The 22,641-nt window shown below is 41.8% G+C and overlaps 2 protein-coding genes across 4 annotated transcripts in view; one reads left to right on the plus strand and one right to left on the minus strand.

The window, feature by feature from the left end:
- BEND5 (BEN domain containing 5) overlaps positions 1 to 22,641 on the plus strand; it is a 1,397,007-nt gene that overhangs the window by 636,531 nt on the left and 737,835 nt on the right. The gene's annotated exons all lie outside the window — the stretch shown is intronic.
- Positions 18,095 to 19,631, minus strand: LOC311525653 (uncharacterized protein; the record flags this gene model as incomplete). The annotated part of the gene is made up of 2 exons (XM_084637955.1): positions 19,203 to 19,631; positions 18,095 to 18,615 (listed from the first exon to the last, which is right to left on the minus strand). Exons 1-2 carry the CDS (start codon positions 19,606 to 19,608, stop codon positions 18,095 to 18,097), a joined length of 927 nt encoding a protein of 308 aa, XP_084494081.1. The 5' UTR covers positions 19,609 to 19,631.

The raw sequence follows: 22,641 nt of genomic DNA on the forward strand, positions 1-22,641 counted from the left end.
CATAACACAGAAATAGGGGACATTCAATTAAATTGAAAGGTGAAAATTCAAAAAGATAAAAGGAAATACTTGTTCACACAACATATAATTAGTCTATGGAACTCATTGCCACAGGAAGTCATTGAGGTCAAGAACTTTGCAGAATTCAGAAACAGATTGAATATTTATATGGATAACAATAATATTAGTTATCATAATGATAACAAAAATTTGGGAAGGAATATTAAACCTCAAGCTTCAGGGCTTAAGCCAGTCTCTGACAATCAGAGATCAGGAGGATACCTAATGTGTGGGACAGATTATTCCACATCTACCTTTTGTGGGATTCTTACATCTATTTCTGAAGCACCTGGTACTGGATCCTGGATCCTTAAAAGTTACTGGGTTCTCTTCTCTTTGGGGATGTTTGCATGAAATTACCAAATGCAGCAGATCTGGCAAAACAAAGATTTATTAAAAACAGAAAGTTAAATAGAATAAAAAGAAATGAAGCTGTTTGCTTAACATATATAGATTTATATTTCTCATAAACTAAACCGCGTACGGCATTCCCAGCTTAGTCACAGAGCAAAAAAAGAAGAAGAAGAAGAAGACGAAGAAAAAACCAAAAGTGAATAGCTAACATGCTCTGAAATCAATCCCGTTTCTCTGATCACCTGGTCAGCCTGTCAGTATCACTTGCTGTCCATAGAGAAATGTAAGCTCCTCTCTCACACAACCTTACAGCTGTGTGGAAACCAGACTTTCTATATTCGAGAAATTTCAGAATTTTAAATTTCTTCTGAAATATTAAAAATCGTTGTGGTTCCATCAAAATGTTTTGGTTTTGACTTTGAATCTTTTATTTTATATTAATAACATAATATAAAATTCTTAACAAAATGTTTCTTCTAAATGAAATATCTGAACATTTCATTCCGGTAAGGCTGGAACAAAGTGTTTTGATAAAGTCGAATCATGGAAGGGATTCATTCGGACTTTGTGACTTGGCCAGAGGGCCAGGACACTGAAGACCCACCAAGGTTGGCTGGCAGCCTGCAGGGGATACCAGGGTTCAGAAAGGAATGTGGTAATGCACCCCACTGTTCAGAGGTGCTCAAGGGATGAATGCCCCTTTGTACCCCCATTCAAAGCTCAGATGCTTTTCCCCCAGGTTGTCTGGTTGTATCTAATTTCAGTCAGGCTCTTGGGAAATCCCCTAACCAGTTTTGCCTTTTGCCAGCAATGTGAATTAGGGGCAGGTATCCAGACCTTCCTTCATGATATGTATTATTTATACAGGCATCCTGTACCTGTTTCGTACTATTCATGATGCACATGCCATATAAGGACATATACTGTATTTCATGTTTTCTTGTTGTTAAATACTGTGCAACCAATATGTAGTCCTGCAACAGAAATTACTTAGAGTGAAGATATGCAGAACAAGTCAAAGATTTGAGAACAAAGATATTAAATTTTAATCAGTATAACCATTTGTGAAAGGAACTAGCAAAAAGAATATGCTACTGGAGATAGAAATGCCATAGAGGTATAATATGCTCATTTGGAGTATGTTTGTTTTTGCCTTAGAGGCCTGAGTTCAAATTTGGATTTGGTCATAAATTAAATAATGAAGGATTTATTCCCCGCTGCTTTCCCCAAAACTAACACAAATGTTTTGCTTCAGGGTATGCTTGGCACACAAACAAATCGATGGTAAAAAGGATCAATTTTAATTAAGCATTATGCCAATGGTATTAAACATTTATTGTCATAGGATAATGGTCTCCTGCTGCTGTCACATAAATATGAAAGCAAATTGTGACATTTATGGAAAATAACTTCCAAGGTAAAGCCAAGATGTTTATTTTTAAGAGCAGGAGACATTGATCCTTGGACACTGTTCTATTACAATTGCTTCAGTTCTGTGATATCAAATAATTTACAGCAAAGTGATTATTCTATGTATTTGGATGCTGGTGAGTGTAGTCAGCCAGCGATTGCCCTGGGTTTGCCATTGTCTCTTTACATCTCTTGTCCCTGGGTCCCCTGTGCAACACGCACTCCTGGGGAAGCTCACTGTTCCCTGTGGGAGTTAAGCTCACTCCCAGGGTCCTTTCTGAACCCAGTTGCCTCCAATCTCTGGCACTGCTCCTCCAGTCCAGCTACATGGCATTGATGGAGAGCAGAAGTCCAGAGCCTCTCTCAGGGCATCAGCGTCTGTCTGCCCTAAACAAAAGGTAGAAAGGGAAGGCTAATCACTGACTCGAGCTGGGCTCCCCTAGCTACTGGCTACTGGGCTCTCTAACAGCCACTCCTCTTGAGGAAACTTCCCCTCCCCCTGCTCCTTAGACAGTTTCACCTTTTTAAGCTCTCCTTCTCCATTAGAGCATGTCCTGCAGGTGTGCCTAATTGTCACTACCCGAGTGCAGGAACACTTGCTAGGCTTGCTCTCAGTGGGATGGGGCCATGTCCCTTCACAGTGGGGCAGTTGCTGCTTCTGTCAATGTTCTTGCACTGCATTGTGACTGGTGTAAAGCCTGGTTCTTTTCCCATTTAATGTAATGGGAGTTTTTGGCGTCAATTTGATCCAAGCAGGATCAGGGGCTTAAAGAGCACACACATTGTTTCTTTCTCTCCAAGACCAGTCTAACCAAAATCCATAGTTGTTTTAAAATTGCTCGGTTCTGAGCATATATCTGTTCAATGTTTTCTTTGCCTGTCTCAGGTTTTATTTGTTAACACTGTCTGCACACCTCTAACAGACCCTTATTTTTCCCACTTTAACCCACAGTCTTGAGGCTCACCCCAGCTTACCATTACCATCACATTTCTGGGTGAGGAAAACTGGATAGGCCTCTTTATGGAGCCATCAACATCTTTCCTTCATGAACTGGGGAAAATGGTTGGGTGTCTAGGGGTAAAGCCCCTTCCAAATCTAATACCTTTATATGTGTTTCCCTCTTAGAAATTTGTTTCTGCGGGATTTCCAGCCCCCAATGAAAAGTATTCTGCTGCTGGTAAATGGAAAGGTCCTTGCTGAATGATGTAAGGCCCAGACCTGTAAGGACTCTGCACACAACCTCCGGAATGTTACCGAGAGAGCAGAATCGGACATCTTTTGGAGGTTACTTGGCTTTTATCAGTAAATTAATGATCAGCCATATAATAGTCTGATTAACTCCCACACATTCCAGTTGGCATAGTATCAATTTTACTGTAAGATGCAATTTCTGTATTTTTGCCAGGTTACCGAAGAGTGGATAATTCTCCTGTAGTTACTTATTCTTTGCAACCTTTTGGAAAAATAATACCTCAACATTTTGGTGTGCATATATAGACATTTTTTCCCATTACTGAAAGGTTCTTTATCTCAGGAAAATGCATAATGACCAGACTTTACCCTCCAGAGGCCCACATTTGTCAGTGGCCAATCCTAATGCTACCGTTAAGTAACAGAGTGACTTTCTTGATATTCCTTTGTCCTTGGTCTGTGTTCCATTTTAATTCATATAAATCTCTGAGTGGAAGTAAAATGAACTGCAAACTGAGCCATTGCTGATACTTTTATTCTCTGAAATCCAGGTTATTATAACTTTGTTTGGTTTTCTCACACATGATGGGCAATTTATCAAGTAGGTACATTAGTAGAATTGTAGTTTTAAAATACTTCTGAGCAAAATCCATTTGGCAGCAGTAGGATCATGGGAAAAAAATTGAATTGGTTATTAACTTGAGTGCAATTTCTATATCAAGAATTCCTCTCTTAGAATGAGGCATGAGGAACTGATAGGAACTGAAATCAATGAGGAGGTATCTGCTGACTATACAAACATCAGGCCATCTGATGTTTGTTGAGGAGGGTAGGAAATGAGCAGAAAACCCACTCCTTTAGGACAAAATCTGTGGAAGATAGTGGTGACAATCCAGTGCAGCATCACAAAGCTCCACTCCTGACCCTACAGAAGCCCATCTTCCAAAAGAGGCCATGAACCTCTTTAAAATAGAAGGTGATGATTGCTTACATATGACCATTGTCTCCAGAAATCTGTAGAACAAAGAGTGAAATTGATAGAGATTAAATTGGTACCCTTAGGGTCACCTGTTTATTAGTCATGTTATACCTGATACCATTGTACTGATGATAATCCAGAATACACAGCATCCAGAGCTAGTTGAATTCTCTAGCATATTGTGTATACAGTATTCTGCATAACCTGGCAAACTGTAGTGAATTCAGTAGCACTTCTGTGGCAGTAATGACATGTAACCATCTGTGATGATGCACCTGCAGAAGCCAGTGTCAGCTGTTGAAGTTCAGCAGCCCTAGCTTTGCATGAATTCACTGCCAGCAAATCACTCACTCTAGCCATGGAACTAATTTAACCCTTTCAATGAACTTCAAAATATAGTGTGTATAATAGTAAATCAGTACTAAACAGAAAAGCTCAGTCAAGATGCCCTGCAAATGGAATATGATGTCTTGTTGTAGCCATGTCAGTCCCAGGATACCAGAGGGACAATGTGGGCATGGTAATATCTTTGATTGGATCAACTTCTGTTGGTGAGAGAGACAAGCTTTTGAGCTTACACAGAGCTCTCCTTCAGCTCAAAAGCTTGTCTCTCTCACCAACAGAAGTTGGTACAATCAAAGAGATCTCACCCACTCTGCATATGGACTGGCATTTGCAGACTGGTGTTGGAGAGTGAATGAGAGCTTCATAGAAAATTATGGTAATAATTAGTAATAGTAATATTACAGTGATGTTTAGTTGCTCAGATCAAGATTAGAACCCCACTGTGCTAGGCAATTTGCAAACATGTAGTGAGAGACAGAGCCCGTCCCCGCCCTCCTTAAGAGCTTACAGTCTAAACAGGCAAGACAGGGGAAAGAAAGAGGTGAAGAAACTTGACCCCAGTCACACAGTACTTCAGTGGTATTGCCGGGGATAGAATCTAGCTCTTTAGATTTCCAGTCCAGTGCCTTAGTCATAGAAGTATGCCATCTGTCCTATGAAAATTTACAGCTTCTGCTTGCTTTCCTTTGCTTCAGGTAGTGTTAACAGTGTCTCACATTCATAAGCATTCAAAAAATTTTACTAGCATGACCTCATAATAAATACAGAACTGATGCAGTCCCCTAAAAAGGGAAGTAATTCCACTAGATAACAGTAGATCACAATTACTTCCTACTTGAATACATGTTGAACTTGGGAGTTCCCATCTCAGGATTGCCAATTCTTGTGATTTTTTCCATGAGTGATATAATTTCAGTTGGGCCTGGAGCCCGTCTCCCAAATCACATGAGAAGCTTGAGCCATCTAGTGAATTTTAGCCTTGCCTGGGGGAAACTCACTCTCATTGGCTACCTGCCCCACTTGCCCACCTCCTGGGGCAGAGCAACCAGACAGAAAAAGTACAATATGACCTTTTTTTTAAAAAACAACAATTATGATGGGGGGGGTCCTGACTCATGAATTTTTGATATCTTGAGTTTGGCAGTAGAGTATACATAACAGGAGGGAGAGCAACAAAAACTATTAAAAATCTAGAAAACATGATCTATGAGGAAAGAGTGAAAAAACTGGATTTATTTAGTCTATACTGGAACACATTACTTATGAGTTGAGGCTGAGGGAACTGGGATTGTTTAGTTTGCAGAAAAGAAGAATGAGGGGGGATTTGATAGCTGCTTTCAACTACCTGAAAGGGGGTTCCAAAGAGGATGGATCTCGACTGTTCTCAGTGGTAGCAGATGACAGAACGAGGAGTAATGGTCTCAAGTTGCAGTGGGGAAGGTTTAGGTTGGATATTAGGAAAAATTTTTTCACTAGGAGGGTGGTGAAGCACTGGAATGTGTTATCTAGGGTGGTGGTGGAATCTCCTTCCTTAGAAGCTTTTGAGATCAGGCTTGACAAAGCCCTGGCTGGGATGATTTAGTTGGGGATTGGTCCTGATTTGAGCAGGGTGTTGGACTAGATGACCTCCTGAGGTCCCTTCCAACGCTGATATTCTATGATTCTAAAGAAGAGAAGATTTGCGGGAGGAGGGGGGAATTCATAACAGTCTTCAAGTATGTAAAATGTTGTATAAAGAGTAGGGTAATAAGTAATTTTCCTTGTCCATTGAGGACAGGACAAAAAGTAATGAGCTTAAGCTGCATCAAGGGAGATTTAGGTTAGACATTAGGAAAAAATTGCTAACTGTAAGTTTAAGTACTGGAACAAATTACCTAGGAAGGTTATGGAATCTCTGTTATTGGAGGTTTTTAAGAACAGGTTAGTCAGACACCTGTCAGGCATGGTTTACATAATACCTAGTCTTGCCTTACTGCAGAGGACTGGACTAGCTGACCTATCGAAGTCCCTTCCAGTTCTATGTTTCTATGATTTTGTGATCCTATGAATGTGTTTTTGTGATGATTTGGGGAAACTAATAAAACTTTTAAGGTTGTACACAAGTTGTTGCTATGGAAATTACTGTTTCATAGAATGTTCCTCTGTTTATGTGCATTTACCATGGGCTGACAGTGCCTAGCATATATCCACCCAACGAGGGACAGTGGAGAGTACTTTAGCCCACTGTGTTTTTCTCTGGAGATTAGATATGCTAAGGAGAATTGCTAGACCTGACAGAAGATACTTCCTCCTACTTGTCTTCAGGGACGGGGAAAATGGAGGAATGGAAAGTTACCAGCATCAGGATAATGAGAGTGAGGCAGTGGAGCAGAGTTTAAAAGGATCTCGCAAGAAAAAGATTGATTCTGATCCAAAGATTGCTCTGGAGTAGTGAGGAACCTGTGGCAGGGAAATAAATTTTGCGTAGAGCTTAAGTAGAGTAACTATAGAGCAATGGATTTAGACTCCTATGCAAAGGCTGCCTGGTATGTTTTATATGATTTCCCTTGCTCTTGGAAGAGGTAAACTGAGCTCAGAACTCTCCGTGGCTGTAATTCGGGGAGAGAGGGTGTGTTTAAGCTATCAGGCAGGTCTGAGGAGTCAGCACTGGTTCTAGAAGCTGGGTTTCTCAGGGGGGCACGTGATCACAGATCCCAGGAGGGAGTGCCTGATGGAAGGTCTGCATCCTAAGCATATGGCCAGAGCCTTCATACAACAGCAGTGTCTGGACTCCATTCAAACTTCAGAGGCTTAAAACACTTGGGGATTCAGCAGCTGTATCCCCTCACAGCAGTCTGGTGCGTGGCCAAGAGGCAGGGCCGGCTCTACAGTTTTTGCTGCCCCAAGCAGTGAAAAAAACTGCTGTCGCGGCTGGCAAAAGGGAGAGGCTGCCGCCGATTTGCCGCCGTGGCAGGTGGAACAGAGAAGCTGTGGCCGAATTGCCACCACGGCCGGAGGAACTGCCACCCCTTTCTAACTGCCGCCCCAAGTACCTGCTTGGAACGCTGGTGCCTGGAGCTGGCCCTTGCAAGCCGGGGGCTCGACTGGAATAGTGACAGTCCTAAGGGAGGATCTTGTTTAGAAAAACTTCCTAATGAGAGATCAGGAGGGGTTGGAGGGAGAGATAGCTCAGTGGTTTGAGCATTGGCCTGCTAAACTCAGGGTTGTGAGTTCAATCCTTGAGGGGGCCATTTAGGGATTTGGGGCAAAAATTGGGGATTGGTCCTGCTTTGAGCAGGGGGTTGGACTAGATGACCTCCTGAGGTCCCTTCCAATCCTGATATTCTATGATTCATCAGACTGTGGAGTAACCTCCCAAAGAAGTGGTCTAAGCTTCACCATTGAATTCATTAAAATTCAACTGGACATGCGGAAAATGCTGTAAGGGACTTGCCATGTGAGGATGGAACATGTGATCTAACATGTCTCTTCTGTCTCTATGATTATTTACCAGCAATTATGTGTATTAAAATACCCACTGTCCAAAGATAAAAACATTTTCTATTTTCAAATAAAGAATATGACCCTACTGGTTGCTTTTGAGATTCCAGCTCATGTAACCAGTGCTCTAGATTTATTATAGCATGAACAAATAAAAATATTTTTAAAGACACTACTGCTATTTCAGTAGCCTCCAGAAGAGTAACAAAGAGTAAGTGGAAAATAACTGGAAAAAATGTCAGGAGTAGGGACAAAGCTATGGGATCATTTATAAACCTGGGTTTCTCTTGCACAGTGGTGATGTGTTTCCACCATGCTGCTGTTTCAGATCAGGTAGAATTAAACCCTCTCTCTATTTCTCTTCACTGCTCAGTCTTCTTTTTAGTGGGACAATCAGAAAATGTACATGCCCTGGAAGATACTTGAGCTCTTTTTTTTGAATCATGTAGGTATCAAAAACAAAAGAAATCAGTGGCAGAATTTAGTATATCGTATTTCTGCCAGCCTGCTCCAAGGTGACTGACACCATAGCTTTGCTTGACTCGCTGGCATCTGATAAAAGATCATTTAGGCTAGTTCTTGCCATTAAGTCATTTAAAGACGCAGGATTCAGAGGCAGGAAGATACAAAGTGAGTGAATTATTTTCTTTAGAGGCTGAAAAAAAACCCTTAGTTTATGATGCTGCCTTTAAATGATATTTGCCACCGTTCTTGAAGAAATGGCTATAGCAGGTTACAGTGAGAAATTATTTATATCTACAATGAGAGTGGGCAAATGTACGAGGAGCCTGGAGGGGCAGAGTTAGGGTAAGCCTTTTCAGGGTACTCCCATACATTATGCAGGATCAGGCCCTTAGTAGTCAAATAGAGAAAATAAACAATTACCAACATCTACTAAAGAATTGGATCCTACTGACATTTTTTGTTCAACACCAAAAGCTTTTGCAAGTCACACTTTTGTATATTTAACAGCTTGTTCTGTTGCTTCTTTAAACCCCTTCGGATTAAAGGTAGTAATGTATAGAATGAATTTTATAGCCTGCATATTAGCACTCTGTAACCTGCAAGGTCAATATCATTAAGGGAAGTCAATAATAAGAAAAAACTAACACACCAACATTTTAAACAACATCTGATGGAGCCAGTGGATACCGTACATGCCACCTTAATATTCTGACAGAATTTCACTCTAGTCTGTACGTTAGGTGTGACTGATGAACAAAATTTTAGCACTGCTATGAAATAAAATAGCAAAATTACTGTGATGTTGTAATTGTCTAGCTGCAATAATATGTGTAATAATCGATGGGCTAGCCTGTGACTTTAGACACAGCCCTGATGAAGGGATCACGTGAGGGCTATAGCTGGTTGAACAAATTTCATGTAAACTTTTTTCCAGCAGAAAATAGCTTTTTGATGAAATGGCAATTTTTGTGAAAAGATTACATGTTAATGTATTACATTATTTTCACAAGGTAGGAAAAAAGTTAGGCTTTCAGTTGCCAGCTTTTGGATGAAAATCCAAAAAAAAAAAAAATCAAAGGAATTTTTGATGAAAGCTGCACCACGCAAGGAGAGGGACCCACTGAGTCACAGTACTTTCCCATACTCCCCCCTTGAGCTGGTGCTCTGGCCATTATGTAATAAGAGGTAGGGGGCCAGTCAAGGCTCCACCCATTCTCCGCCCCTTCCTAGCCCTATTCCACCCACTTGTGCTGAGGAGTAAGTCAGCTGACAAATAGCTATATATTCTCCTACATGCCTGTCCCCAAGATCTGGCTGGTCAGTGTCAGGAGAAATGTATAGATCATTTGCTCATATTTTGATATACTTTAAGACCTTAGTACAGAAGACGAAATTATGGTAATTCTCTGAATTATAGGTATTTTAAATGAACATTTACTGCTGAAATGGATTTCAGACATAATTAGAGTATTGTGCTACAGCGTGGTAGATAATGAGGTAATAGAAAAGAGTTAATGCAGTACAGTTAAAACAAGCGGCCCACGCAATTTTAGATGGAAAGTACGTCTTGACATGAGTCATGCTACTCATCAGACTGTTTGACCTTCCTTTAAACATCTTTAATATATAATAAAATGAAGTCACTGTACTTCTAACCAATCCATGTACATCCTTGCTATAACTTGATTCAAACTATTTAATGAAACCAGCAAAATAAATAAAACTGACCGTTTCTGGGTTGGAATCACAAAGTAGCCTGTGTTTGTTGACTTTAAATTATTTGTGAATATGTACCAAGTGATGCTTTCTCAAGTGCTCAGCAAAAAGGTCTGATTAGAAGAAGGTGAGAGATATGCAGCAGAAAAAATGCTTTCTTCCAGAGCACTGTCAACATACACTCCCACTGAGCACCAGAATAAATAGTTTTCTGAAACCTTTCAATTTTTTAATAAGTCAAAATACACTTTTCTGACAGTATAATTGCTTTTCATAGTGGGCCTTAAATCTGCACCACTATAAAAGAATAATGCTACAGTAGATCATTTGTGAAAACTTAATGAAAACTGAGTTAGTGAACCTCGGAATCGCTAGACCTTGAAATTCACTTTCAAAAACTAATTTGCAGTAAATGTATGAGATACATATTTAGACATGATAAACTTTCAGTCCTATGTTAGGCAGGTGCAGAAGTTTATCTTGATTAACTTTTTCTTTTAATTAATCATTCACAAAGAAAGCCAAGATGTCATTACTTTCCACACTGTTGACAACATTTCTCTAAAAATAGTGAAATTATTTAATTTTTCTGAATTTGCGCAAATAATGTAATATATCAAAATGTAATATTTCTTATATAGGCTTAATGGTTTCCTCAGTATATCTTATCTTGCTGAAGAGCCAGTTTCGGCCTCTGATGTAATTAGGACCAGTGGAAGAATTCAGACTATGCTCTCAAACAATAACTTTTCAGAAGCTCTAAGCATAACAGTAATTTTATTTGGATATACATAGAATCATAGAATTGGAAGGGACCTCGAGAGGACTTCTAAATCATAAGATCATTCTAAATCTTAAAAGATGAGCCATAGTTAAAGGTTCTTAATCCCAAAGTCAAACACCAAGACAGGAATCTGTTAAAGGCCAGCTTCACTTGTTGGGTCTATGCCAAAAAGCATGAGATGGTCAAGAGGAATTTCCAAGGTATGGAAAAAGCCAAAAGATCCCATTTAAACATAATACACGTGGGGCTTGTGCAATCAGTGAAGAATCTAGGTAGCGAGGCTAGGCAGACCAGACAACTGTAAAATGAAGATGTTTTGTGCATTATATAGTAGTTTTGTTAATTGTCTGCAAAATAAATAAATAAATGCAACTATCTTGCTTTTTTAAAAATGGAGTGTATGTATGGGTGAGCCCAGAAACATTTGACACTGTGCGTTCTTATTTATGACTTCTGCATTAATGTAAGCGAACTTCTTAAATAAAAAAGGAAACAAAGCATTCTTTACAAGTACAGACCCTTGGGTCTCACTTTTCTAGTCCAAGACAAGTCAGAACTCCCCTGGCTCTTAGATTTTTGGTTCTCCAAGGTACAGGTAGTTGGGAGGAGGCAGCTCCCCGATGTTTCATTCCAACTGTTACTGTCTCCACTCCTTTTAGGATCCACATCCGTTGTCTTTCACGAGCAAACTACTGAATGAACTTGTTGCTATTGGCAGTTTGATCCACCCCCTGCTCATCGTGAATGGGTTTTACGTTAATACTTTGCACCACAAAATCTCCACTCAGAATGAGAACAGCAGGTTGCTTGCAAATTATTTATATCAACTTTCAAAATGAAGTGTTATCATTTGCAGTGCCTGTTATACATTTCAGCCTGTGATATATTGGAACTTCAAGTCCACGGCCCTCTAGCTTCCTACGTTAAACTTTTTGCATATTTTATCTTTCAGTAGCTTTTATAAACATATTGTATATGTCCCCTGGAAACAGATATTTTGCTCCATTACTGCCAATTTTCTTGGTGTAGGAAGGTAAAGTTAAAAGGTTAACAAAGGGGAAAATAATAAGTAAGGGAGAGTAAGTTATTAATTCCAATTTGACAAAAGTAAGTTCAGTTTATCTTGGCTGGGTAATATAAAGAAATAATTAGATATTGTTTCATTTGCAGATCCATTGCAGATCTTTCAGTTCTAATAATAGCAATAAATAGTGCTTAGCCCTTACATAGCTATTCTGATCCATGGCTCTCAATGTACTATTCAGATGGGAGTAATAGCATTATCCCAATTTTATAGATGGAGTAAATGAGGTCCAGCAAGGTTAAATAACTTGTCCATGGTCACACGGCACGGCAGTGGTAGAGTTTGATATGAAACTCAGGACTGCTCTGAGCCCCATTCTCTATCTACTGGATCATGCTGCATTTACAAGTAATAATCCACAAGAGCACTAAAAACACATTCTGAGGTGCTTCAAACCCTCTCAGACATGACAGGCCAGTTTCAGCCGTCTTCTACCTCCATGGATTTGGACGAGTGGTTTGAAAATTCCCAATGGAACCTAAACTTTGGAGGAGCATTTTTCACTTTATAGCATCCCTTAAAGTCTAGCTGGGAAATTGTTGTTTGAGAACAAGCTTATTCTTCCTCTGCCAGTCAGGCCCAGTAATTAACTCTATCAGCTGGGACATGGGGCTGAGTAGTAATGGTGGCAGTGGCTAAGAAAAGGCCTGGAAAATGAATGATGAGGGCATGAATCAGAGAGAGGAGGAGATGCCACAGAAAGGGGCAGCTTGGATTTAAAGAAGAGGAAGAGAACTCTTTGGGGCATGGAGTGTGTGTGTGTATGTGTGGACTCCAAGGCACTACAACAATACAAAAAATAATAATTAGTGAGAGGCCTCATCCCTAGAACACAAAGAAAAATGTAATGAGTGGCTAGCAACAGGCAGCTGAAAGAGGACTCGCAGCAGTGTGGTTCTGCTGTGAAAAGTGCCTCTGTAAAAATGACATTGTGGGGTTCCATTTCTTTTTTTTTTTTTTTGGCCCATTGCTTTCCATTTCAATCATCCCCAATTTACAAGTGAAAAGACGTCAACCTCAATGCACACTCTGAGAGCCAAACTGGATTCTTTCCACCTTCCAGTAATTAAGATGCTTTAAGCCAAATCAAAATCTTAGTTGCACCTGTGCAACCCCTTTCCATAAAATGAAGCCCTCGTTGACCCCACTTATGTACCTTCAGTGTCTACAGAGGAACTGTATATATAACTGACGCAAACTTAGTAAATAATGCGTGGATGATAATTAAGTTGGAAGGTGTGCTGTTTTTTCGTCATTCATCAGAGCGAGCTGCATTTCAGACTCATGGTCATAAACAATTGTTGTGGTTGCAGAGTCACCAAGCGAAGGAAACCTTGAGACAGAGGTGTGAGGGGGTGATAATTAATTACATTGTACGCTGTACTGGAATTCTAATGTAGGGATTTATTTTCAGTTCTAAATTTCTCTCTCTCTTCCAAACTTCGACGGAAGTACATCAGAGCTCATTTCTCTCTAGTGATGTGAGTGTCTCACTCTAGAAGTATGCATTTTCCTTTTTTATTAATGTTCAGCGAGGGTAACTTGTCAGCATGGGGCCCAATCCTGTCCCCATTGAAGTCAGTGACAAAAATCCCATGGACTTGACAGGCAGTTGAAATGGGTCTATTGGGCCTGATCCTGCAAGGTGCTGAGCATTCTGGCTTCAGTCCCACAAAGGATGTAAGCATGTGCTTAGTTTTCAGCATGTGTATAGTTGTATTGAAGCCAATGAGTTTTGGGCCAGAGTGTCTACCACCTCAGAGGACTGAGCCCTTTGTGAGTAAAGTGATTTAAGATCCTTAAATATAAGGTGTCACCATATACAGGTGCAAGTTATCATTAGTAATAATAAAGAAAAAAGGCTTTAACATGTACACACAAGCAGAAATAGAAATTTGGAGAAAATTCAATATAAAGGTGTTTATTATTTTTCTATTCTCTTTAATTTAATGGATAATGTACTAGCCTGCTTAACTAATGTTTCACTTTTCTATTGCAGACCCTTAAAAATATTCTAAGGTTATCACAGAATTCCAGATTCCCCCATCGTTGTAATGCAGATGTAAATAATTTAAAATGAGTGCTTTTCTAGTAATTGTGCCTTAATTGGGTCAAGCTGAAATAAATGACGCATGTCGGTTGCAGTCTTTGGAAAACTTTTCTAAGCTGTGACGGGGTGATAAAACACAAGTTATTGAGTAAGAAGTGTTTAAACATTAGGTATTCATAGAAGACTAATGATAACATCCCTACTTTCTTTCTAGCTGGCTTCCACAGAAATCGCCTGATTCTAAAAGCCCTAACCCGGCCTCACTTATTATCCCCATTATAAACTGAAAACATTTTGTCCTATAAAACTCCTTTTGATAAATTGCACCAGAGACATTAGGGATTTTTTTATTATCGTTTTGTTTCTTGATGAGCTCGCAAAATAAAGAAAATAAAATTGTAAATTCTTTTCTTTTAAGATATCCACTCTCAGTAAATGATCTCCTTAAGAATCTCAATAACTGTTTGCGTGGATTCTGATCTTTAAGAAGATGTTCCTCGGTATTGAAGTAATGTGAGCTCTCATGCTGTCAATGTGTTATGGAGCAATAGACTGAAAAAAAGTACTTTTTAGGAATACTTCAACAGGAAAACTACAAAAAAATAGGTGATTTTCAGGATCTGACATAAGCAAGAAAATCAGTGGTAAGGTTACCATATTCTATCGTATTATTTAATTACTTCAGCTGTATATCAGCTTACTCACTGATTGGAAACATATACAATCAAGATAAATTAGGGTAAGGCAATGACAGATTTTGAGCCTTTTATACTGAATTTCCTGGCTTTTATGGGGTTTGAGATAGTCAATAAGGTTAATCTTTCCTCCTCAGTTGCTGGTAGGTTGCTCCTGTTGCCATCTGTGCATGCATCCAAGGGCAAAAGTTGGTCCTCCATGTTGGCATTCTCCATTTCCAGGCGTACTGGGAAGACTCCACCTTACAGGGATTCAAGAACAACAGTGACAAAAAGTAGTAGAATTATTTGGATACCAACAGTATTATAGGTAAGGGTATGGTTTAATCAGAGGTATTTTTAGTAAAAGTCATGGACGATCACAGGCAAGAAACAAAAAAGCACAGCCTATGACCTGTCCATGACTTATACCATAAATGAATCTTCGTCGGGGGAGCCTGCTGCACCAGCTGTGTGTGTGTGGGGTGGAGTCCTGAGAGGTCCGCTGCTGGGAACCACTGACCTGCGGCTGCTCCCGCTGCCCCCAGGACCGCAGCTCGGTCGGTCCCCGGTGTTAATCTGTTTGCTCACATGAATAGGCTAAAAGTGGTAAATGTGAGAGGATGGATTTTTTTCCCAAGGACATATTGGTGGGAACCTGAGGTTTATTTCACTTTCCCCTGAAACATTGAGGGGGTGTCACCAATTATTTATTACATTTTTATATTCCAATTTTTAAAAGAGCAATGTAGTTGCATTTATTTATTTAGCAGATAATTAACAAAACAGGGACTATTGTATAATGTACAAAATATCTTCATTTTACAGTTGCCTGGTGCTCCCACCCTCGCTACCTAGGTTCTTCACTCATTGCACAGGCCCCAAGTGTATTATGTTTAAATGGGATCTTTTGGCCTGAAGGTCATTACCACAGCCTGGAAATCCCTTCGAACATCTCATGCTTTGTGGCATAGACCCAACAAATGAAGCTGGCCTTTAACGGATTCCTGTCTTAGTGTTTGACCTTGGGATTAAGAACCTTTAATTATGGCTCACCTTTTAAGATTTAGAATGATCTTCCCAAAATGAGGCTTATTAGGTTTCTCTCAAATTTTGTATGGCTCTAGGTTTCATTAACTGTTTCACATAGCAATGATGAGCATCTCTGTCAATAAGGACCCTAAGGGTATGTCTACACTACGAAATTAGGTCGAATTTATAGAAGTCGGTTTTTTTGAAATCGGTTTTATATATTCGAGTGTGTGTGTCCCCACAGAAAATGCTCTAAGTGCATTAAGTGCATTAACTTGGCGGAGCGCTTCCACAGTACCGAGGCAAGCGTCGACTTCTGGAGCGTTGCACTGTGGGTAGCTATCCCACAGTTCCCGCAGTCTCCGCTGCCCATTGGAATTCTGGGTTGATATCCCAATGCCTGATGGGGCTAAAACATTGTCGCGGGTGGTTCTGGGTACATATCGTCAGGACCCCGTTCCCACCCTCCCTCCCCCCGTGAAAGCAAGGGCAGACAATCATTTCGCGCCTTTTTTGTCTGCTGCCAGCCAAAGATGTAAAGGATAGATGGAGTGGGTCAGAACAAGAAATAGACCAGATTTGTTTTGTACTCATTTTCCTCCTCCCCTGTCTAGATCACACTGCAGTCAGTCACAGAGAAGGCGCAGCGAGGTTAATCTAGCCATGTATCAATCAGAGGCCAGGCTAACCTCCTTGTTCCAATAACAACGATAACTTTGGTGCACCATTTCTTATTGGAACCCTCCGTGCAGTCCTGCCTGAAATACTCCTTGATGTACAGGCACACCCTTTGTTGATTTTAGCTCCCTGAAGCCAACCCTGTAAGCCGTGTCGTCAGTCACCCCTCCCTCCGTCAGAGCAACGGCAGACAATTGTTCCGCGCCTTCTTTCTGTGCGGTCGCCATACCAAGGCAAGCATGGAGGCCGCTGAGCTCATTTTGGCAATTAGGAGCACATCAACCACCACACGCATTATCCAGCAGTATATGCAGCACCAGAACATGGCAACGCGATACCGGGCGAGGAGGCGACGTCAGCGCGGTCCCGTGAGTGATCAGGACATGGACACAGATTCCTCTGAAAGCATGGGCCCTGCCAATGCATGCATCATGGTGCTAATGGGGCAGGTTCATGCTGTGGAATGCCGATTCTGGGCTCGGGAAACAAGCACAGACTGGTGGGACCGCATAGTGTTGCAGGTCTGGGACGATTCCCAGTGGCTGCGAAACTTTTGCATGCGTAAGGGCACTTTCATGGAACTTTGTGACTTGCTTTCCCCTGCCCTGAAGCGCATGAATACCAGGATGAGAGCAGCCCTCACAGTTGAGAAGCGAGTGGCGATAGCCCTGTGGAAGCTTGCAACGCCAGACAGCTACCGGTCAGTTGGGAATCAATTTGGAGTGGGCAAATCTACTGTGGGGGCTGCTGTGATGCAAGTAGCTCACGCAATCAAAGATCTGCTGATATCAAGGGTAGTGACCCTGGGAAATGTGCAGGTCATAGTGGATGGCTTTGCTGCAATGGGATTCCCTAACTGTGGTGGGGCTATAGACGGAACCCATATCCCTATCTTGGCACCGGAGCACCAAGCCGCCGAGTACATAAACCGCAAGGGGTACTTTTCGATAGTGCTGCAAGCTCTGGTGGATCACAAGGGACGTTTCACCAACATCAACGTGGGATGGCCGGGAAAGGTGCATGACGCTCGCATCTTCAGGAACTCTGGTCTGTTTCAAAAGCTGCAGGAAGGGACTTTCTTCCCAGACCAGAAAATAACTGTTGGGGATGTTGAAATGCCTATATGTATCCTTGGGGACCCAGCCTACCCCTTAATGCCATGGCTCATGAAGCCGTACACAGGCAGCCTGGACAGTGGTCAGGAGCTGTTCAACTACAGGCTGAGCAAGTGCAGAATGGTGGTAGAATGTGCATTTGGACGTTTAAAGGCGCGCTGGCGCAGTTTATTGACTCGCTTAGACCTCAGCGAAACCAATATTCCCACTGTTATTACTGCTTGCTGTGTGCTCCACAATATCTGTGAGAGTAAGGGGGAGACGTTTATGGCGGGGTGGGAGATTGAGGCAAATCGCCTGGCTGCTGGTTACGCGCAGCCAGACACCAGGGCGGTTAGAAGAGCTCAGGAGGGCGCGGTACGCATCAGAGAAGCTTTGAAAACCAGTTTCATGACTGGCCAGGCTACAGTGTGAAAGTTCTGTTTGTTTCTCCTTGATGAAACCCCCCGCCCCTTGGTTCACTCTACTTCCCTGTAAGCTAACCACCCTCCCCTCCTCCCTTTAATCACCGCTTGCAGAGGCAATAAAGTCATTGCTGATTCACAGTCATGCATTCGTTATTCATTCATCACACAAATAGGGAGATGACTACCAAGGTATCCCAGGAGGGGTGGTGGAGGAGGGAAGGAAAATGCCACACAGCACTTTAAGCACAGCACTTTGAAAGTTTACAACTTTAAAATTTATTGAATGACAGCCTTCTTTTTTTTGGGCAATCCTCTGTGGTGGAGTGGCTGGTTGGCCGGAGGCCCCCCCACCGCGTTCTTGGGCGTCTGGGTGTGGAGGCTATGGAACTTGGGGAGGAGGGCGGTTGGTTACAGAGGGGCAGCAGTGGCAGTCTGTGCTCCAGCTGCCTTTGCTGCAGCTCAACCATACACTGGAGCATTCTTGTTTGGTCCTGCAGCAGCCTCAGCATTGAATCCTGCCTCCTCTCATCACGCTGCCGCCACATTTGAGCTTCAGCCCTGTCTTCAGCCCGCCACTTACTCTCTTCAGCCCTCCACCTCTCCTCCCGGTCATTTTGTGCTTTCCTGCACTCTGACATTATTTGCCTCCACGCATTCGTCTGTGCTCTGTCAGTGTGGGAGGACAGCATTAGCTCGGAGAACATTTCATCTCGAGTGCGTTTTTTTTTCTTTCTAAGCTTCACTAGCCTCTGGGAAGGAGAAGATCCTGTGATCATTGAAACACATCCAGCTGGTGGAGAAAAAAAAAGGGACAGCGGTATTTAAAAAGACACATTTTATAAAACAGTCGCTACACTCTTTCAGGGTAAACCTTGCTGTTAACATTACATACATAGCACATGTGCTTTCGTTACAAGGTCGCATTTTGCCTCCTCCCACCGCGTGACTACCCCCTCAACCTTCCCCCCTCCCTGTGGCTAACAGCGGGGAACATTTCTGTTCAGCCACAGGCAAACAGCCCAGCAGGAATGGGCTATACTGAGTGTCCCTGAAGAAAAGCACCCTATTTCAACCAGGTGACCATGAATTATATCTCACTCTCCTGAGGATAACACAGAGAGAGAAAGAACGGATTTTGGTTGAATGCCAGCAAACATACACTGCAATGCTTTGTTCTACAGTGATTCCCGAGTATGTGTTACTGGCCTGGAGTGATAAAGTGTCCTACCATGAAGGACGAAATAAGGCTGCCCTCCCCAGAAACCTTTTGCAAAGGCTTTAGGACTACATCTAGGAGAACCGCAAATGCCAGGGCAAAGTAATCCTTTCACATGCTTGCTTTTAAAGCATGTATAGCATTTTAAAAGGTACACTCACCAGAGGTCCCTTCTCCGCCTGCTGGGTCCAGGAGGCAGCCTTGGGTGGGTTCGGGGGGTACTGGCTCCAGGTCTAGGGTGAGAAACAGTTCCTGGCTGTCGGGAAAACCGGTTTCTCCGCTTGCTTGCTGTGAGCTATCTACAACCTCCTCCTCCTCATCATCTTCTTCGTCCCCAAAACCTGCTTCCGTATTGCCTCCATCTCCATTGAAGGAGTCAAACAACACGGCTGGGGTAGTGGTGGCTGAACCCCCTAAAATGGCATGCAGCTCATCATAGAAGCGGCATGTTTGGGGCTCTGACCCAGAGCGGCTGTTCGCCTCTCTGGTTTTCTGGTAGGCTTGCCTCAGCTCCTTCAGTTTCACGCGGCACTGCTTCGGGTCCCTGTTATGGCCTCTGTCCTTCATGCCCTGGGAGATTTTGACAAAGGTTTTGGCATTTTGAAAACTGGAACGGAGTTCTGATAGCACGGATTCCTCTCCCCAAACAGCGATCAGATCCCGTACCTCCCGTTCGGTCCATGCTGGAGCTCTTTTGCGATTCTGGGACTCCATCATGGTCACCTGTGCTGATGAGCTCTGCATGGTCACCTGCAGCTTGCCACGCTGGCCAAACAGGAAATGAGATTCAAAAGTTCGCGGTTCTTTTCCTGTCTACCTGGCCAGTGCATCTGAGTTGAGAGTGCTGTCCAGAGCGGTCAGAATGGAGCACTCTGGGATAGCTCCCGGAGGCCAATACCATCGAATTGTGTCCACAGTACCCCAAATTCGAGCTGGGAACGTCGATTTAAGCGCTAATCCACTTGTCAGGGGTGGAGTAAGGAAATCGATTTTAAGAGCCCTTTAAGTCGAAATAAAGGGCTTCACTGTGTGGACGGGTGCAGGTTTAAATCGATTTAACGTTGCTAAATTCGACCTAAAGTCCCAGTGTAGACCAGGGCTAACAATGACAACATAAGATGTAATTGAAAACAAACTAAATTAATACAAAAACGTCTGCCAGTGAAAACCCAGGGAAATCATGCTGAAATATAGAATATCATTTTCTTTTCCTAATCAAAGCAGGTCCTGTTCTATACTCTTCACATAGAGAATTTTTGTTGACATCAATAGAGATTCTGTATTTGGAACAAATATAGAAAATGTAAGAAAGTCCTGCAGTGAAGATCATATGGGAGAATTTTACTTCTTCACAAATGGAATATAATGCATAGTTCTAATGTTCCATTTTGACAGCATTTACAACCATACAAGAAAATGACACATCCATAATCTAAAATGTATGGCAAAAATTGATAGCATTTAATTTATTATTTAAATTCTCTGATCTTGTAGTTGTCCTTAGACATTTAGATTGAATTCATTTATTCGTGCACTATAACATTAAGTGCTGAAAACTGCTGGCAACTTACTTTTTATCATCAGTACTAAATGCTAAGTACAGTGAATTTTTGAAGGTTCTGAATTTTGTTGATTATTAAGATACTAACAGACATCACTGGATCAGTCTTGGGGAAGTGAGAAAGCTGTGCTCTCTGGGTGTCCGTCACTTTAATGACAGTTGAATTAGGGTATGATTGCCTAATTTTCTAAGGTTTTATTCTTAAGCAAAAAGGTAAATACAATGAAGAGCCATATCCTGCCCCAGGAGTATGCAGCAGTAAAGGGTGCAGAAGCTCCTTACTTCTCTCTGTGCCAGCATTACACCAGCCTGTCTGATCTTTGGGATGGCCTAGTCTATTACTCATGAAGGCAGAGGAGCTCACTCCAGGGATGGTATTTGGCATACGTGGGGGCCACACACACATCCTTAATCATCCCTCTATAAATCTTGGCCCTCTCCATGGCCCCAGTGAGAGGCAATGCTAGCCCACTGGGAGCCCTAAACAGGAATATTGGGGGGGACGGACGACTTGTCCCTCGCCCATCCCCTAAAAATATGAATTGTATTACATCCACAAACCAAAAAATATACCAACACAATACACACTAATACACTTAATCAAAAGTCTACATTAAATGAGGTATAGTGTTTTGGGGGTAACACTGAATAGGTAGCCCATGGATCTCCTTGGAACCCTAAGCAATTGCTTGGTCTGCTTATGCATAGTGCCATCCCTGGTCCCAGTTCAGCAATGTACAAATGTATGTGGCTAATTCTTATCCCATGATCAGTCCCACTGACATCAGGGAGCACATACTTCAGTAGCTTGCTGCAGCATTTCCCAAATGGTGAGCTGGGAAACACTATTGGTTGTGGTCCTGGTGTAGAGGAGAAGCTGGGTGGGTTGCGAAAAAAACAACGTAATAGTAAACAGTTTGGGAGTCACTGCCTTACTGTACAAGGGTCTAACTCACTTAATTACAGTAACTCTCCATAGAAGAGGAGGGGGATTATTGGAATAGGGTACTCTTAAAAATGGAGAAGGGGAAAAGTCCTGAATTTTGATTGCTATGCAGACACTGATTGGAAGGGGCCTTTCTGAAGATTGACAAAGGCAATCCACAGCCTGTAGTTTTACAGAGCTATTGTGGCCATGATACTTAGTACACATGTAGGAGCAAGATTGTCTGGAGTAAATAAAACAATGATTAGCAATGTGATGGATCTTTGCATATAGTCTTCCAAATGCTGAGGGAACCCTTGATCTAGTTAAATCATCAGCTGTAATTCTTCTTGATAAATCTATGAAACTGTGTTTAGGCGAATTAAAATTACACTGTAGTTAATGTGGCAGTTATAAAGGGCTACTGTGCAGAATAAATTGGTTGCTAGTATATTTCAAAAGAAACTCTTGCCTGATATTTTCTTTCCTATTTTGAACAGTTTAGTAGTAAACCATGTTGATTTCATTTGATTGCAAGATGGCTTCTATCCAATGACTTCCAGATAAGACAGTAGGGAAAAACAGAGCAAAACAAAGAGGAAAAAAATAAAAGTGATCTCAGGCTACTATGGACTGGTGGCTCAAAATGTTACTTTGTGTCTTCCAGCATATTGATTCTTTGCATTTGATAGCACTAAATGGGCACATTTTTTGCCAACTAGGAGGTTAGGATCAGGAGTGACAGGACAGAGGGAGTGAGCTGCTAGTTTTTGTAGCTCCAAGGCAGATAAATAGTGTGGCCATGATTTACTCTTGATAAGGATAAAAGAAACAAGAGTTTTAGAAAGTTGACCCTTGGCTACTAATCTAGAATTTAACAGGAAAACCTTTAGATGATTTTCTGCTTATTATACTTATTTAGCACTGCAGAGCTTATGTAATGAAGAATAAACTTATAGACTTTGTGTAAGTGTGTGTGTGTCCGCATGTGTAGGCTAACAATTACAATTTAATAGTCACATCTGTTTGTGTCAGTGTGTGTTAAAGCATGTACTTAAATGCTTTCTTGAATGGGGGCCTTATCTAATAAGCACATGCTATAAATCCTTCCCTA

The sequence above is a fragment of the Lepidochelys olivacea genome (assembly GCF_965140295.1).
Source record: "Lepidochelys olivacea isolate rLepOli2 genome assembly, chromosome: 8".
In the NCBI taxonomy this organism is placed as follows: Eukaryota; Metazoa; Chordata; order Testudines; family Cheloniidae; genus Lepidochelys; species Lepidochelys olivacea.